Genomic DNA, 18445 nt, shown 5'->3' on the forward strand with positions numbered 1-18445 from the left:
TCTATCCTCATATTGGTTCATTCTACTGCACAAACTTTCGATGGAGTTTTTAATCTCTTGGAAATCTGTTTGTATCTGTTTTATGGATTCCATTTGTTTCCTATGTTTGGATTCCATCATGTTCCTCAGATCCTCTATTTTTTTTTATCTGTGTCCTCTCTAGATTTATTAATCATGTCTTGCACCATGAGCAAAAACTTTGCTGTTGTCTGAGTAATTATTTCTGATTTCATTTTTCCCAGATCCTCTTTTGTTGCCAATTCAGAGAGTCCAGGTGGTTGAGTGTCAGAGTGTTCCATCTCATTTCCCTTTGGGGTTGCTGTAGGTAATCCAGAAGTCTGTTTTTGAGACTTGTTTACATGTCTTCTCATTTCCACGGGAGGGGGTGCTTCTGGCACCCACGCGGCTCACCTTCTCTGCCCTAGGAGCTTGGGATGGCGGTGGGGGAGCTTCCTTCTGGGTTCTGGGACCGGCTGAGCTTCTCTGCCCTAGGAGCCTGGAATGGAGGTGGGGAGCTTCCTCTGATGCCAATATTATCTTGATTCTGTTGAAGAATCATTCCATGGAAGTCAGCCCAAATCTAGGCTTTGTGCTAGGGACTTAAAGCATTCTAGAAATATATTTTCATTGAAGGCTAAGACACAAAACACTTTTCACCAATTCCCAGTCCACAGTTGTCTTCCAACCTCCAACCCCATCCATATATGTATTTTGGTTCTCACTGGTTGCAATCTTAGAAAGATCTTTAGTGGAGTGATATCACTTGAAGGAAAACATACATTTTTAAATTTCTGAGATGGGGGTCTCTATATGTTTCCGGGGCTGGTCTCAAATTCCTGAGTTCCAGAGAATTCCCCTCCTGGGCCTCTTGAGTAGCTGGGACTACATGTGCACCACACCACACCAGGCTTATACGTTCTTCAAATATATTCTGTGGCCCAGAAATAGATCATTTCTTTGGGGTTCAGATGTAGCATTGCAAGACCCCTCAAAACAGATACTTATGAGAGTCTGTCCATTTTTAAATAAAAAGTAATTCCAGATCTATAACTACTACCAGCCATTTCTTTCTTTCTTATTTATTTATTTATTTATTTATTTATTTATTTATTTATTTGCAGTACTGAGTGTCAAACCTAGGGTTTTTCACAATGTAGGAAAGTCCTATTTTTTATTTTCCATCACCTTTTTCAATTAGGTTCTTAATATCTTCTTTCCAAAAACTAATTTCCCACCTCTGCAAGCAGCTGCTTTCCCAGTTCTCATACACATCCACCTTCAGTGTCTGATTGTCCAGTATCTACTCTGTGCCAGCTAAGAATAATAACCCTCATGTCAGTATGGTTAAATGAAACCAGAAGGGTGTGCATGTTGAGTGTGGTCTCTGAAAGTTTGTTCCAATGAAGAGCTGTCTAATAATTTTCCCAGAGGCACCTGGGGCAACTCTGAAAAAATCCAAAGACTCTTGGGCTGGGATATAGCTCAGTCTGTAGAGTGCTTGCCTAGCACACACATGGCAATGATGAAAAAGGAGCAAACACTGTTGCTTGCTTCCTCCTTTGTGACTGACAGTCCTCCCCTTCAAAGACACTAGGTCACAGAAGCTACTCCAACTCTGCAGCCTATGACAGAAAATAGAGAGAGAGTAGGGTGTTACTGCATATGGATCCCACTCAATGAAACAACCTCAGAAGGTCTTGTGTTGATTCTCTTCATTCAGGAAGTATTTATCTCAAAGTACCACACACAAGTTGCTTATTTATTCATTTGGTGTTTTAATTTCCTCCAGGGAAAAAATTCTGTGCTGATATTGGTAATGATGATGCAATAATAATAGTGCTATTACTTTAGAGGAGGAAATTCTGCATAATGGTCAAAATCCTATGAGAATGAGAGTGAGAATAAAATAAAACTTGTTTAGCAGTAACAAAAAAAGATTTTAGTGATGAATCAGATCTACAAGCAAAAAATCATTTCACCTGGCAGCAGATTATATCACTAAGTTAGATTGTCAGTGAATGCCCCTAGAATCTCTCATAAAAATATCTTAGGGGAAGGTCAGTGGCTCTAAAAACTCTATGGAAAACTTGCTGAGTACTTGAACTTATGTATTCAACCTGGCCTAAGAGTTTTTTATGTAGTTTTTTGTACTATCTTTCATACTCTTACAAGTATGACCTAAATTAAAGAAAATGAAAGCAAATTAGGTAAATAAGTCAAGTCATACTGACTGAATGAATACGTGCAAAATAAGAAAAATGAGCCTATTGGTAAAGTTACAGTTTGTTTTTCCCTCTGTGGCACTGTTTTGATTACTCCATGTTGTCAGTCGAGGAAGGAAACAGAGGCTTTGTGGGTAAGAAGGGGCAGAACTCAGGAAGCTTCATTATGATAGAAGAAATCACCTATTACTAAAGTTGGCACCCAGCATTTAAAGATGGCACAGTACTTCTATTCCTGCCTGCTGGTGGCCATGAAATTCCAAGAGGTCAGCAAACAGTTGTCAGATTATTTTGCCTTAATGTCTCTAAAAGGCTTATGGAGTTAAGAAAAATAGATTGGAATTCCAGTTGTGTCACAAAGGAGGTCTTCTCTTTGACAGTGTTGCAATTTACTTCTTCTCCATGGGCCTTGGTTTCCGCAACTGTCACAACAAGTTGACCTAATTTCTAAGGCCCCTCCTGGCTTGAAGAGTCAGTAGTTTTACATGTTATCTTCTCCTGCCCTCACAGAATGGAACTGTCATCTTGGACCAGCCTTACGTGTAGCTGGGGAGAGCACTCAGTCTTAGAAAAATCAGAGTTGCCTTTAGCAATAGCTGAGGATGGAATCTTTTCTCTGGAGGGAAATAGAAGAATCAATTGAGAAGGTTGGGCACTTGGAGACTGGGTCTCAGACTGACCTTTCTAGAAGGACTTGTTTTTTTGTTTTTTGAGATAAGGACTGCACTGCTGGGGTACATAGGCAGTTTTGTAGTGCCCCCCCCTAAGAAAAACCACAGATAGCGATTCTGCCATTTAAGATGTAAAGTAAACCTGAAGTTCTTTACCTCAGAAACCAATTTTCCCAATTCTGTTTCTTCTCTCCCATTTTTTCCCTCTCCCCTCTGCCTCTGGGATCATCTTCCAACAGAAGAGTGCATCCTTCGGACCACCAAAGCTGAGCCAGCTTCTGAGCACGCCAGGACGGCTCTGCTGATCACCTCCTCTGTCATACTGGTGCTTCTGCTGGGGGCCTCTGTGGTTGTCTGGAAGAAGTCTCGGGGCCGTGCCCAGCCCATACAGAAGACCCGCTATGAAAAGCTGGCTGAGCCTGCCAAGTCCTATTCCTACAAGAGCAGTTATCTCGAGAACACCAGCTTTGAAGAGGACCAGGTGATTGAGTACAGGGACAGGGATTATGATGAAGAAGATGATGATGACATCGTCTACATGGGCCAAGATGGCACTGTTTACCGGAAGTTTAAGTATGGGCTGCTGGATGATGAGGAGGAGGTTGAGCTGGAATATGATGATGAGAGTTACTCCTACTAGTAACCAGAGACCACCCCACCCAAGAGCATTGATGGGTTGGTTTTATCCACACACCAGGCTGATGTGTACATGTCTGTTTGTCTTCTTAACCATGAGTCCAATTAGAATATGCAGGAATTCTGAAATATTTTGTGCCTCTTTTGAGTGGCTACATTGTATTAACTGTTACTGCTCAACCATAGTTGAGGAGCAAGACAAAATTTGAAGTATTTTCTTCAAAACAGTATGTCAAGACCACAAAATGTGGGAAGCAAAAACAAGTGAGATTTGTAAAAAGTCTTTGATCTGTTTAAAAATAATGTGTAGGGGGCAGAGGACCTATAGAAATTCTGTTTCCAAGATACATTGTGGAAACATCTGCTACTTTCTGGAATTCTTTAAACTAATTTTGGGGACTACAAGAGTGTTATTAGTCCGGGAGGACATTCCTCTTCCCTTTTGCTGTGTTTAGGCAAGTTAGGTTTTGTGAAGACCAAGAAAAGAGGGTTCTCATCCTCTGTAGCAGAGCACTCCTGATGAGCAGAAGACATCTGTGCTGAGCCTCCTCAGGACAATTAGAGATGAGAGAAGCAGCATTGTAGTTGAGGTCCCGAGAGTTCCCTGGGCCCCAGGTCCTCCTCAGGAACCTGGAGTCTAACAGTCCCAAAGGCAGAGCAAGCTCAGGTCAGCAAGCTCAGGTCAGCAAGCCCAGTGTGAGAGAAAGCACCACATTTCCCAGCATTGCACCCTTGTGATTTTCTAAGAACTTTTTTTCTGGTAGGAAATAATAAACAAAAATGTCAATGTTAAGGTAACATAAAATGGGATAAAAATGACAAACTCATCCACTGTAAAAAGGAATTTAACTGCTAAATCAGCAGAGCTTTCCTCAGCACCCCATCACAGAAGTGTGGATTTTCCATTTTAAAAAAAGGACTAAAAAATAAAATAAAATCCCAACATGCTGCTCAGAAACCATAATCCAGTTGCCGAACAGCCTTGCACCAGCAATTAGCCAACATCAGGATTTTGTTTTCCCACCCCTGTCAAGTGTGCTCTTAGATCCATGCAGCTGGAAACAGTTTTGCTACAGACAGTGATGCAGAGGGAGACACCCTGGCTGTGGGAAATTATGTCCACAGAATCTTACAGATTTCCTTATCAAAGCAGAAGTTAAAAGCATTCCTAGGAGTGGAATATCAAAAAGTGAAAGTGATGTTTGCAGATGATGGTGGTAATCATGGTAAAATTTATTACACACCTACTGTGTACCTAAGTAGTTCTTCTAAAAGGAATCACTTCACTTACCTGCTTGGTACCACAACTCTGTCAAGTTGGTACCACTGTTATTCTATTTCTATAAAAAGCCTAAGGTTTACAAGAGAATAGCTCAATGTCACAGAAAGCTAATCAAGACGCAAGGGATAAGAAAGACCTTAAAACACATGTTCTTAATAACATGCTTCACTGACACAGGATGGGAAAATAAACATCCTAAATAGAGTGAAAGCATGTCTCTTGCTCTATTCTCTGATATCTTTATCCTTCTAAGAGCTGTATGACCTTTATTATATATATATGGTGAATACATATATAGAGGATATGTATATATATGTATACATATATACAGGATACATACATAGAGGATATATATATATATGTCACTGTCTTTCATCTCCAAGAAGTCTTCAGGTTATGAAAGTCTTGTGTTTCTTTAGCAAAAAGTTCTTAAACCAAGACTCAGTAAATAGTCTCTGGAAAGAAGTAGATTTCTTTGTGGGCTAAAAGATTTCTATTACACTCAGCTCTGCTGTGATAGTATGAATGTAGCCAGTACACAATGAATGGTAAGCTCTATTCCGATAAAACTTTACTTATAGATGGTGAAATTTGAATTTCTGATAATTATCACATAGTATTCTTTTGATTTTTTTCCAAGAATTTAAGAATATAAGAACTATTCTTAGATCACAGCAGTGCAAAAACAGGTGGTGGATTAAGTATCACCAAGTGTGTAGTTTGTCGACCTTGTCTTTAAAACTTCTTCAGAGATTATATGTACCACATATACATATGATATGCTTCCCAAAATTTTAATCATTCAAAATTATCTGTTCAAAATCCATTTGAAGCCCTGATGGTTTTCTTTTCCATCCTTGAAAATATAGAAAATTCTTGTATGATAGCCATCTTATTCATGGAAGGACTTTTTATCTCTTGCTGTGTACTTACACCGTCAGCCTGAGAAACAAGTAATTTTGTTTGCACTGTATTGCTCGTATTCCTTGATAATGTAAAAACTCTGAAAGACTGAGTTTGACATTTCTTCTCATATCCTGGAAATCATTTTCCCCCCAAAATCTGTGTTTATGACACACAGTTAAAAGCTGAATGAGGTTGAAATGACCTAAAATACTAAGAAAAATTGTGTTGTTACTCTATGTGACCTGCAATAAAAAGAAGCCTCATGCTCGTGTATTGGTAAGGCTTGACATCTTCACTACTTTGTTCTTGGTCATGCCACATTATTCTCACAGTCACTTTGAATACTATGCTAAGGACTATTCTCATAGATAAATGTGTGGTTGGGGAAAAAAATCACTTTTGATTTTCTGCTTGCAAATAATTTGGTAAAATTAAGAGAAGTCTTGTAGACTTCAAGTGCAAATAATTTGGAATTCTTGTAGACTTGAAGTAAACCAAGAGGTTGTGTAAAAGCTTGGAAGGTTCTGGGTCATAGAAAGTCATTTTAAAATTGGATATATAATTAAATCGCTGGGCCTGGTGGAGCACATTTGTAATCCCAGCACTTGGGAGGCTGAGGCAGGAGGATCGGCACAGGATCGAGGCCAGCCTGAACTACACAGCGAGATCCTGTCTCAAAAAAAAAAAAATTAAATTAATTAAATTCAATTAAATCAAGACCAGACAATACTATGAAGACTTGCTTTTTAGAGGACTATTTCCGAGCATTTTCTATGTGCTTAGAATTATGCATTGCCAAGTAAGAGATCTAAAACAAGAGTTCTGTTTTCCTCCCTTTTAGACCTCAACACCCAATGGCTAAGCTAGTCTTATCAATTATGAGTTTTCTGTGCAATAAACCAATCCAGTCTCTCAGCTCCAGTGCCTCCATCGGGCCTCAACTCTCTCATCTGGACCATTCATATTTCCTCCTGAATTACTGCTGAACTTCAATCCCTTTCCCCCTAGTTTTTCCTCTATCGTGCTATCAAAGATCATTTCTAAGGTCCATCACACTTCCTTTCAGGCACCTCATCACCTGTGCTGATTATGACATCCAAAACTTTGCAACAGAGAGCCACTACCGGTGTCTCCCCGTTATCACCCTCCACTGCCCGGCTCTCCCACATTTCTCTGCTTCCCTATTGTACTTCAGTAGTATCGAGTTGCTTCTAAATTCTTCAGGATTCTCCCCTTTTATCTCACGTCCTTGGGCACATGTTGTTCACTCTCTTTTGGAAACTTCTTCCCCAGCCTTGAGCTGCTGGAAAATCCTGATCGAATGTCCTTTAAAATCACGTCCCTTCTAAGCTGCTCTGTGAAGATTTCTTGGCCTTCTTGAAGAAGGCTAGCCACTTTCTCAGATCTCTGCTACTTACGTACCTTATGTATATAGCTTTTCCGCATCACCATGTGATGTCGTTGTTTGATTACACATCTGTAGACACTGAAAGACTCCTTGAGGTAGCTATTTTTCCCTTCTCAGAGCTCAGCACAAGTCCCTAACTCTTGGTAAGCAAGAAATACTTATAGGATTGAATTTTTAAATGACAAGACTTCCATGTATGAAATAATTGGCCAATGATCGCAGCCATATTCTGTATATTCAGTAAATTCCTATTTTTATTCTGCATGTAAATGGTAAAGAGAGGAAGTAGTGTCAGTTAAGAATAAAATAACTATAACTCGACATGGTGGCACACACTATAATGTCAGCACTCTAAAAGGCTGAGCCAGGAGAATCACAAGTTCTAGCCCAGCCCAAGCAACTTAGTGGGTTAGCAAGACCTTGTTTCAAAATTAAAAATCAAAAGAAAAGCCTGGGGATATAGCTCAGTATGAAAACCTTGGGTTCAATCCCTAGCAAAACAAACAAGATAACTACAATTTAGAGCATGTAGAGGATGGTATCATGGGAAGATGATTTGTGCTTAGACTTAATTTGGACAAGTAAAGAGATGGAACCTGGGCATGGTGGTGCATGCCTGAAATCCCACCAGTTTGGGAGGCAGAGGCAGAAAGATTGCAAGTTCAAACCCAGCCTGGACAATTTACCAAGACTCTGTCTTAAAAGAAAAAAAGGGGACGGTACAGGGATTGTAGCTCAGCACTCCCTGAGTCCAGTTCCCAGTGAAAGAGAGACAGAGATCTTCTAATAACCTTCCAGGAAGGCAAGGAAGGACCTGAAGTGGGTACGTCAGCCTGAGTTCTCCTTCCCAACACACCCCCTAGGGTACTGAGATTGAGCCCAGGACCTCATGCATGCTGGGCAAGTACTGTACCACTGAACCTCAACTTCATCTTGACCTGACTTTTATAATGATAATTCATCAAGAAGTTTAGAGTTTATCATGTTCCAGACACTATTTTAATTACTGGAAAAAAGGCCAGTGAAATCCATCAGATCTTGAGCCTCAAGGAACTTTGAATCTAGTGGAAAAGATTAAATAATAACTACTATGTTTGATGCTTTCTATGGGCCAGGCCAGTCTTTCTGATCTCATGTAATCCTTACAACACAAATGCTATAGGGTAGATTATATGATCCCTCTTTACAATAAGGAAGGTTCAGGTATGATACTCAAAGTGACCTAAGTCAAAATGTCACCAGTGGGCCAACTAGGATTCAAATGTAAACCCTCTATTCTAGTCTACATTCTTTCCACTCTACCACTCTGCTGTTAAGCAAAGAATAAATTACCCTTTCTCCATAATCCCTGAACACTGATTTGGGATTAGGTTTAGTTGTGTAGGATTCGTTGAAAGGATAAGTCACCAAGGGGAACAAGGAACCCACACTGGGAGCCTGCAGCTCAGATACACAGTCTAGAGGCATATAGAGATGAGGGTCACTGAAGAAAGAAATAATTTTAGATAATTATGAATTCTAACTGCATATAATATGTTTTAACCTAGTTAAAAAGTTTTCATGAGAGCTTGTAGTCTATTGATGGAAACAATCCGAAGAATTATGATTTTCAAATTGTGAATTCAGAAGTGGTATCAAATGAGGATAATAGGTTGCTATTTACAAAAGCTGAAGCTACATAGTTTTGAGGGGATTTTTTTCTTCTGGTACCAGGAATCGAAGTCAGGACCTTGGGCTTGCCAGGCAGGCATGGCACTGCTGAGCTACATCCCCGGCCCTGAAGTTACACACTTTTGACATCAGGATGCACCTCTCAAGATCTATTGCGCTAACAAATTCTGTTTTACAATTCATGAAAAGAGAGCTTTCTCAGGCTACTATGTAGCTCAACAACCAAGTTTAGATGCCATCATTTAAAATATATAGTAGTCTTGTCATCAGGCTGACATATATGAAGAGGGAATGGACTGTGCTTCAAAAAGAAATACAAGAATTCTATCGATGCATGCCCTCCACTGACTGTTAGATCTAACTTGATCACCACACATCAAGATTTGATAATTAGGTAAATCACTCTGAGAACAAATAAGTAAGACTAACATTGGAGGATGTATTTAGAGTTTCATTTCTCTGACTGCCGACTTGGCTCTTGCATTGTTCTTAGGCATAAAGAAACAAAAAGGGCCGGGGATGTAGCTCAGTGGCACAGTGCCTGCCGGGCAAGTGTGAGATCCTGAGTTTGATCCCCACTACCGAAAAAAAAAGTCATTAGGTGAAGAAAAATATCGGATCTGTTTTGTTCATTTCTGCAACCCTAGCACCCAGCACATGACATGACACGTATTCACTATTTTTGAGTGATTATAGAAATGAAAATGACTGCATATGTCTGCCTTTCAAGCCAAGAATGAGGTTTCCCTGGTCACACTTAGCTCTAAGAAATGCTGGGAAGCAAACGTCTGATAAAAAGCAATGAGATTATCGTACTGGGCTCGAACAGTGACCTTCGGGTGTTTGTCACCTGCAATAAAATCGTTTTATCGTCAAGGAAAAAGAGGGCAGGGCAGGGCAGGGTAGCTATTTGCCTGTCACCTTTTAGTCCATATTTACAAAGGTGACAAGGATTCTTATCAGAAGACCTAATAGCTACCCTGCCCTGCCCTACCCTGCCCTGCCCTACCCTGCCCTGCCCTCTTTTTCCTTGATGATAGAAAAATTTTATATAGATAATGTGAAATAGGAAGAAAAGGTGCAAAGGGGAAGGGGAAGTAGGAAGGGTAGGGGAAAGGGAAGAAGGGGATGGAATTAATATGAGAAAATGAAAAAATGGAAACAAAGTCTTTGTAAATAGGGAGGGATGGAGGGGTTGAAGGGAGGGCAGGGGAATGGGGAAAAAATAAGAACCAAGAGAGATTATGTAAAGGTGGAAATTTCTAATGATGAATGTCATTATATTGTATACCTACAATGTACCAATAAAATTAATTTAAAAAGAAGAAAGATAATAATTAAAAATGATAACTTTGTACTTAAACAAAACAAAACAAAACAAAAAAAAATGCCTGTCACTCTAGCTGTGTACCGTGTTGATAGCCGGTAACCGTAATCCCAGGTACTCCGGAAGTTGAGGATGGGGGATCGAGAGTTTAAGGCCAGTCTGGGGAATTTAGTTTTTGGATTTTGTTTATTTTTGAGGTAGTAAGGATTGAATCCAAGGTCTTTGCACTGAGCTAAGTCCCTATCTCTTTTTTTTTTGAGACCACAATCTTCAAGAAATTGCCCAGTCTAGGCTCACACCAGTGGTCCTGAGATTATAAAGCATGAGTCACCATGCCAAGCTCTCTGGCCAATGTAGTGAGACCTTGTCTCAAACGAAAATAAAAATACTGGGAGTGGAGCCCAGTGGTAGACAATTGTCTAGCTGGCCTAAAGCCCTAGGTTCAATCTCAAACATCACAAAATAATGATAATGATAATGATAACAGAGAACACTTGTCATTCTAATGAAAGTATACATTGAGAAGAACCAATCCAACCCCAGTCTGCAAGGGAAAATATATTAAGCTTCTTAAATGAATAGTATAAAATATATACATATAACCTATACACATAGTCTTAAAGACTTTATCTCTAGATTACTTAAAATACCTATAAATTATACAAGGCATATAAATAGTGTATTATTTAGGGAATAACAAGAAGAAAAAATTCTATATTATGTTTAGTACAGACACATATTTTGTTTTCCTGAATCTTTTTTGTTTTCTGCTTTTAAAATTTGTTTTGTTTTGGTTGTGTACTGGCTCCTGAACCCAGGGGTGCTCTATTACTGAGCTATATTCCACCTTTTTTTTTTTTTTGGTACTGGGGATAGAACTTGGAACCTTGCACTTTCGAGGCAGGTGGCAGAACCACTTAGCTAAATCTCCAGCCCCCAACCCTTTGTGTTGTTTTAATTTTGAGATGGTTTTGCTAAGTCACCCTGGCTGGCCTTGAATGTGATCCTCCTGCCCAGCCTCCTGAGTAGCTGGGATTAGAGACATACGTAGCCATGCTTGGCTATTTTCCCTGACACTTTCAGTCTGTAGTTGGTTGATCCTTTGGATGCAGAATCTGCGGATATGGAGGGCTGATTGTACTTGGTAATACACTAAGCTAATATATTCATTTTTCCTTGCTGTACAACAGATTATCACAAAGCTGATTGTTTAAAACAACATTCATTTATAAACTCATGGTTTTATAGGTCAGGAGACTGGGTGGACTTCTCTGAGTTCTCTAGCTAGGGTCTCTCAAGGGCAAGATCAAAGTGTCAGTAAGGCCGAGTTCTTTGTCAGGAGACAAAGAATTGTCTGGAGAAGAATTACTTTCCACGGTATCCAAGTGTTGGCAGATTCAGGTTTTTGTCACTGTGGTTTCTTTTCTGGGTGTAGCCAGGGGTCATTTTTAGCTCCTAGAGGCAGCTCTCTGGTGTTCTGCATGGCCCCTTTCTCTTCAAAGCCAGCATTTGTATATTGAATCCTTTCCATATTTTGAATCTTTCAGACTTTCCCTTCCACCATCAGCTGGAGACAACCTTTTGCTTTTAAAGGGCTTGAGTGATTACATTAGCCCCATTCATGTTATCTCTCTTTGGCTAAAATGTACCCACAGCCATGACAGTCATCATATTCAGTCATGGGGTTTATTTAGGATGGGAAATCTTGAGAGGCTACTTTAGGATTCTGCATATCATAGCCAATAAAACTTTTTTGGAAATCAATTTTAGTAAAATGCATCAAAAGTCTTTTAAATGCTTGTATTCGAATTTACAAGTTTCACATTGGAAAATATTATGGGCACCATCAATGCTCTCACAAAAAAGCTGTTTCATTTATAATTTGAAACTACTTTACAACAGTTTACAAGGACTGTACAAAAATATGCTATCATAGTTACATATAATAAGCAAGATATAAAAGTTTATGAAGATTATATTTTGGGTATATGCCTGAATAAAAAATAAAAACCTCTGCACATTATGCAGGCTAAACTATAGGAAGCAAAGATAAATCAGACATACAATCTGCCCTCAAAATGCTTGGCACTGAAGTGGAAAAATAGATATGTGTACAAATAACTATAATGTGAGAGAATTGTAATAATTCAGGGGGAAAAACAAACCATTGGAACCTGGAGAAAGGCAAGACTGTTAGGGAAAGCAAATGGATATAAGTACATAGTTTTCCGGGAGGAAATGTTGAGGGATGTGCTTTAGAAGAATAAAAAGATCTTCAGAGCTCAGTAATGGTGGAAGACAAGTCTCTAGTTTACCTTGTCTTGTGGTAAAACGATAGGTACTTTTCACATGAATTTGAAATCACAGGTCAAATTCAAGTAAATATGATAAAGGGCCCCTTGGATTTACAGGTGACAAGACAAAAATATTAAGGAGTATCTTTGGTGGACTCTACATTTCCTGCTTTCGGTACTCTTATTTTCTTTCTTTCTTTTTTTTTTTTTTTTTGTACCGGGGATCGAACTCAGGTCCTTGTGCTTGTGCAGCAGGCAGCGAAACCACTGAGCTAAATCCCTGACCCTGTAGTCTTATTTTCTAAGACACTCATGTTCCTAAAAAGGGGGAAAGTTCCACCAGTGTCTCCAGACATTGGTCCAGTGCCAGCTTGAAGAATGCTTCAGTTTCAATAATTATATCTCGTTCTGTTCATCATGAACTGCTCCTAAGTGTGAAGTTTTTCTCCTTTTTAAAAATCTTGGTGGATGATACCATAATTAGAATCATAATTCTTATTTATTGGGCTACACATGCACTCTACAGTGAGCTACACCCCCAGCCTCCCATATTCATGTTTATAAAGATGGTTTGACATAATGGAAATATCATGATTTGAGGGGGCTAAAGATTCCTAAATGCAATTGCAGTTCTAACACTGTCTAGTATAGAATCCTAGGTGTTACTAAATTTCTCTGATTCTCTGGTAGGAGTGGAAAATCTGCACTTTAGGCCTCCAAAAATTGCTGAGAAACATCCTGAGGAAGGAATGAGCACACACATTAATTGCATCTGAAATGCAGGAGTTCAGTAATTGCTAACTTTCCTTCTCTGCTCCGATATCATTTTAGTAGTAACATTAGCTGTTAGCTGGTTGAGTCTCTTTCTACCAACCTATTATTTTGACAGGGTTTGTGAAGCAAGATTATGAGAGAGAGAAGAATGTAGACTTAATCTTCTCTATAAACTTAATCTGAAACCAAAGACACACCCACTCAGCCCCTTTAAATAAGACCTTCCTTTTCTCTTCTGAAAAGTAAATATATTCTAATGGGTGGTTTTAAGTAACCTAATCATTAGCTGGATTTTCTTACTTGATTTCTCAGCAGATAGAGAAGTAGAAGACTGTTGAGAAACCTGAACAGTAATTTGCTCCCAAACAAGAAAAAATAAAATTCATTCTTTGCTAACGTGATTAGAAGCTTTGGTGAAAGGTTCATTACACATTAGACAAATGCTTGACTCTAAGGAAATCTATTTATCTCACCAACACTCTTCATCAATTCTAGCACTCTGGAAGGCTGAGTTAGAAGGATCACAAGCTTGAGTGCAGCCTGGGCAATTTAGTGAGACCCTGTCTCAATATTTAAAAATAAAATTTCTTTTTTTTAAAGACTGGGGCATAGCTCACTGAGAAGGCCTTGAGTCCAATTCCCAGTACCACAATAAAGTGTGTGTGTGGGGGGGGGGGGGATTATCCTAATGGTAATAGACTAAATGGAGAAACTCAGCAAAATCTGTCCAGAGTCTTCCTGGTCTCTCTGATACAGCATTTCTGGGGCAGGACTCCTCTGGAATGGGATCTTATGACCTACTGCTTCTCCAGGAAAAACAAAGTATCTGTTTTTCCTCTTCTCCCATATTATGGATAGATGTCTGTGACTTCAAAAGAGGTAGGTATCTACATCTACATATTGTAGGAAGGAAGCAACAGGAAGACACCTTCCCTAAGAGGAAGACACCAAATGGGTGTCCTCTAATTTAATTCAGTTGAGACACTATCCACCTGGACGTAGCATCAGATCTCAAAGGTCAAGGGCTCCATCCCCAACTATCCCCATATTTTTTTTAATTTTTATTTTATTGGTACATTTTAGGTATACAATATAATGACATTAATCATCAGAAATTTGCACCTTTACATAATCTCTCTTGGTTCTTATTTTTCCCCCCTTCCCCTGCCCTCCCTTCAACCCCTACATCTCTCCCTATTTACAGACTTTGCTTAGATTTATTCATTTTCTCATATTAATTCCATTCCCTTCTTTCCTTTCCCTTACCCCTCCCACTTCCCCTTCCCCTTTGCCCCTTTTCTTCCTATTTCACATGATCTATTATATCTTTTAGTCCTTACTTACACTTTACATTTCTCACACTAGAGAAACTATTCAGTATTTACACATGTGTGTTCTATTTATTTCACTTATGAGTATTGCCTCAATGTGCATCCATTTAGCTATAAATGTCTCTAATTTCTCATTTTTTATGGCTGAGTAGTACTCCATTTTATTAAAAAATCACATTTTCTTTATTCAGTCTCCAGTTGATGGGCACTTGGGGTGCTTCCAAGTTTTAACTATTACAAAATGTGCCGCTATGGACATGGGTGCACATATATCACTGTGGTAAGATTATTTTAATTCTTTGGAGAAGATACCCAGCATATAAATAGCTGGGTCAAATGGGACCTCTAGTCCTAGTACTTTGAGGTATCTCCATACTGATTTGCACAGTGCTTGCACCAGTCTACACTCCCACCAGCAGTGGAGCAGGGTTCCTCTTTCCCCACAGCCCCGCCAGCATTTCTTATTGGTTGATTTCATGATAGCATCCATTCTTTCTGGAGTGAGGTGGAATCTCAGCATTGTTTTCATTTGCATCTCATGAATGACCAGTGATGTTGAACATTTTTTCATATGTTTACTTGCTATTTCTACTTCTTTGTGTGAGAAATATCTATTCATTTCAGATGACCATTTTTGGATTGGGTCTTTAAATTTGGGAGGTCTGATTTTTTTTAAGTTCTTTATAAATTTGAGATAGTAGACTGTTGTCTGAGGAACAGCAGGTGAAAATTTTTCCCACATTGTGGGTTGTCTCTTCACACTGTTGGCAGTTTCTCTTGCTGTGCAAAAGCTTTTTAATAAGAAGAGATCCCACTTGTTGATGGTTTGTGCTGGTTCACGGGCAACTGAGGTTTTGTTCATAAAGTCTTTTCCTATACTAATGTCTTCAAGAGTTCTACCTAACCTGTGTTCCAGCTAAATCAGAGTTTCTATTTTAATATTTAGATCTTTAATTCATTTTGATTTTAGTTTAGTGCATGGTGAGAGATATAGGTCTAGTTTTAGTCTTTGACAAGTTGAAACCCAGTTTTACCACCACTATTTATTAAAGAGGCTATCTTTTCTCCAGGGAGGGTGTTTGGCTCCTTTATCAAAGAAGAGATGGCTGAGTGTGTCTGGAGTTGTTTCTGCATCTTCTAATCTGTTCCACTGGTCCTCAGGTCTGTTTCTTTGCCAGTACCATAGTTTTTAATCACAGTAGCTTTGTAGTATAGTTACAAGTTGGGGGTTGTGATACTCCCTGCCATATCTCTGTTACCTAGAATTGCTTTTGCTATTCTATATCTTTTCTTGTTCCAAATGAATTTTTGCATTGTTTTCTCAAGGTCCATGAAGTATGGTTCTGGGATTTTAATTGAGATTACATTGAATCTATACAGCAGTTTTGGAAGTATGGCCATTTTCACTATGTTGATCCTTCCTACCCAGGCGCAGGGGTTGTCTTTCCATTTTCTGATATCATCTTCAATCTCTCTTGGTATAGTTTTCAGAGAAGCAGCCTTTGATTTCTTCTGTTAGGTTGATTCCTAGGTATTTCAGTTTCTTGGATGCTATTGTGAAAGGAATTGTTTGCCCTATTTCTGTCTCAGTGAATCTATTGTTGGTGTAGAGGAAAGCTATTGATTTTTGTGTGTTGAACTTGTATCCAGCTGCTTTACTGAATTTGGTTATTAAGTCTAGAAGACTTTTGGTGGAGTTCTTGGGTCTACTATATAGAGTATCATGTCATCTGCAAATAATGACAATTTGACTTCTTCTTTTCCTATCTTTGTTCCTTTTATTTCTTTCTCTTGTCTAATTGCCATGGCTAATGTTTCCAAGTCTATATTGAACAGGAGTGGTGATTGTGGACATTCTTGTCTTGTTCCTGATTTTTAGTGTGAAAAATTTCAGTTTTTGACCATTTAGTATGACATTGGCTATTGGTTTTTCAAAGATAGCTTTTATCAGATTGAGGTAGAGACCATCTATTCCGTTTTTTTGTAGGGTTTTTATCATAAATGCATGTTGGATCTTGTCAAATGCTTTTTCTGCATCTATTGAGATAATCATATGGTTTTTGTCCTTGGTTCTATTGATACAGTGAATTACATTTATTAATTTGTGTATGTTGAACCATCCTTGCATCCCTGGGATGAATCCCACTTGGTCAGGGTGTATGATCTTCTTGATGATCTTCTGAATTCTATTTGCCAGTATCTTATTAAGGATTTTTGAATCTGTGTTCATTAGTGAATAGGCCTAGAGTTCTCTTTTTCAGTTGGGTCTTTCTCTGCTTTGGGGATGAAGGTGATGCTTGCTTCCAGGAATGAATTTGGAAGTATTGCTTCCCTTTCAATTTCATTGAAGAGTTTAAACAGTAGCAGCAGTAGTTCCTCTCTAAATGTCTTGTAGATTTCAGTGGTGAAATCATCAGGACCAGGGCTTTTCTTAGTTGGTAAATTTTTAATTACATTTTCAATTACATTGGTTGATATTGGGTTGTTTAGAATTTTTAGGTCTTCTTCCTTCAACTTTGGTAATTCATACATATCTAGGAATCTGTCCATTTCTTCAGTATTTTCCATCTTACTGGCATATAGGTTCTGGAAGTAGGTATTGATGATCCTCTGGATTTCTGCTGGGTCTGTTGTAATTTCACCCTTTTCATTCCTAATTGCATGGATTTGGGTCTTTTCTTTCATTTTTCTGATAAGGTTGGCTAAGGGTTTATCAATTTTGTTGATTCTTTCGAAGAACCAACTCTTGGCTTCATTAATTTTTTGTATCATTCTCTTAGTCTCCATTGCATTGATTTCTGCTCTGATCTTTATAATTTCCTACCTTGTATGAGCTTTGTGTTTGTCCTGCTCTTTTTTTTCTAGAAGCTTGAGGTTCAGCATCAGGTTGTTTAATTGGGCTCACTCTGTTTTCCTAATATGAGTATTCACTGCTATGAATTTCCCTCATAAGACTGCTTTCATTGTTTCCCATAGATTCTGATATGTTGTATTGTCATTGTCATTTAATTGAAGGAACTGTCTGATTTCTTCTTTAATTTCCTCTGTGACCCATTGGTTATTCAGAAGTGTGTTGTTCAATTTCCATGTGTTTATGAAATTATTGCGGTTTCTTTTGCTATTGATCTTCAATTTCATTGCACTGTGGTCTGATAATATACAAGGAATAACTTCAATTCCTCTGCACTTACTTAGACATGTTCTATGAGCAAGTATGTGGTCTATTTTGGAGAACGAACCATGTGTAGCTGAAAAGAATGTGTATTCTGATTTTTTGGGGTGGAAGACTCTATAAACATCTGATAAGTTCATTTGTTCAACAGTTTGATTGAGTTCTAGTATTTTGTTGCTTGTTTTTTGTCTAGTTGATCTATCTATTTGTGACAGAGGAGTATTGACATCCCCCACTACTATTGTATTAGTGCTTATATGACTTTTTGTGTCTACTAGTATTTTTTTATACAGTTGGGTGCACTAGTGTTTGGTGCATAGATATTTATGATTGTCATGTCTTCCTGTTGGATTGTTCCCTTTACAAGGATGTAGTGCCCTTCTTTGTCTCTCTTAATCAGTGTTCATTTGAAATCCACTTGATCTCCCAAGAAGATAGCTACTCCTGCTTTTGTTTGGGTTCCTGTCGCATGGAGTATTGTTTTCCACTCTTTAACTTTCACTCTATGAGTTTCTTTTTGAATTAAGTGTGTTTCTTGTATGCAGCATATTGTTGGATCTTCCTTCTTGACCCATTCTGTCAGTCTATTTCTTTTGATTGGTGAGTTGAGACCATTAACATTGATGAGTATAACTGATACGTATTGACTTATCATTGTCATGACTTTTTCTTTTTGTTGGATTCTCCCCCTTTACATTTAATTTCTTGTCGCACTCAATGGATTCATTCTGCTGTGCTTCCTGGGGTTGTG

General features: G+C 38.6%; 1 protein-coding gene across 1 annotated transcript in view; it reads left to right on the forward strand.

Annotated features, from left to right (window-relative positions):
• LOC101711492 (proprotein convertase subtilisin/kexin type 5) overlaps window positions 1-10803 on the forward strand; it is an 86220-nt gene extending 75417 nt beyond the window's left edge. The window contains exon 15 of the mRNA XM_087184122.1: window positions 3133-10803. Within this exon, the coding sequence (XP_087040248.1) occupies window positions 3133-3533 (401 nt within the window). The 3' untranslated portion in view covers window positions 3534-10803. The remainder of the gene's footprint in view (window positions 1-3132) is intronic.
• Window positions 10804-18445: the final 7642 nt, after the last annotated feature.

The sequence above is a fragment of the Heterocephalus glaber genome, unplaced genomic scaffold, assembly GCF_053883595.1.
Source record: "Heterocephalus glaber isolate CG9 unplaced genomic scaffold, H.glaber_assembly_v1.0 deba00001481, whole genome shotgun sequence".
Lineage (NCBI taxonomy): Eukaryota > Metazoa > Chordata > Mammalia > Rodentia > Bathyergidae > Heterocephalus > Heterocephalus glaber.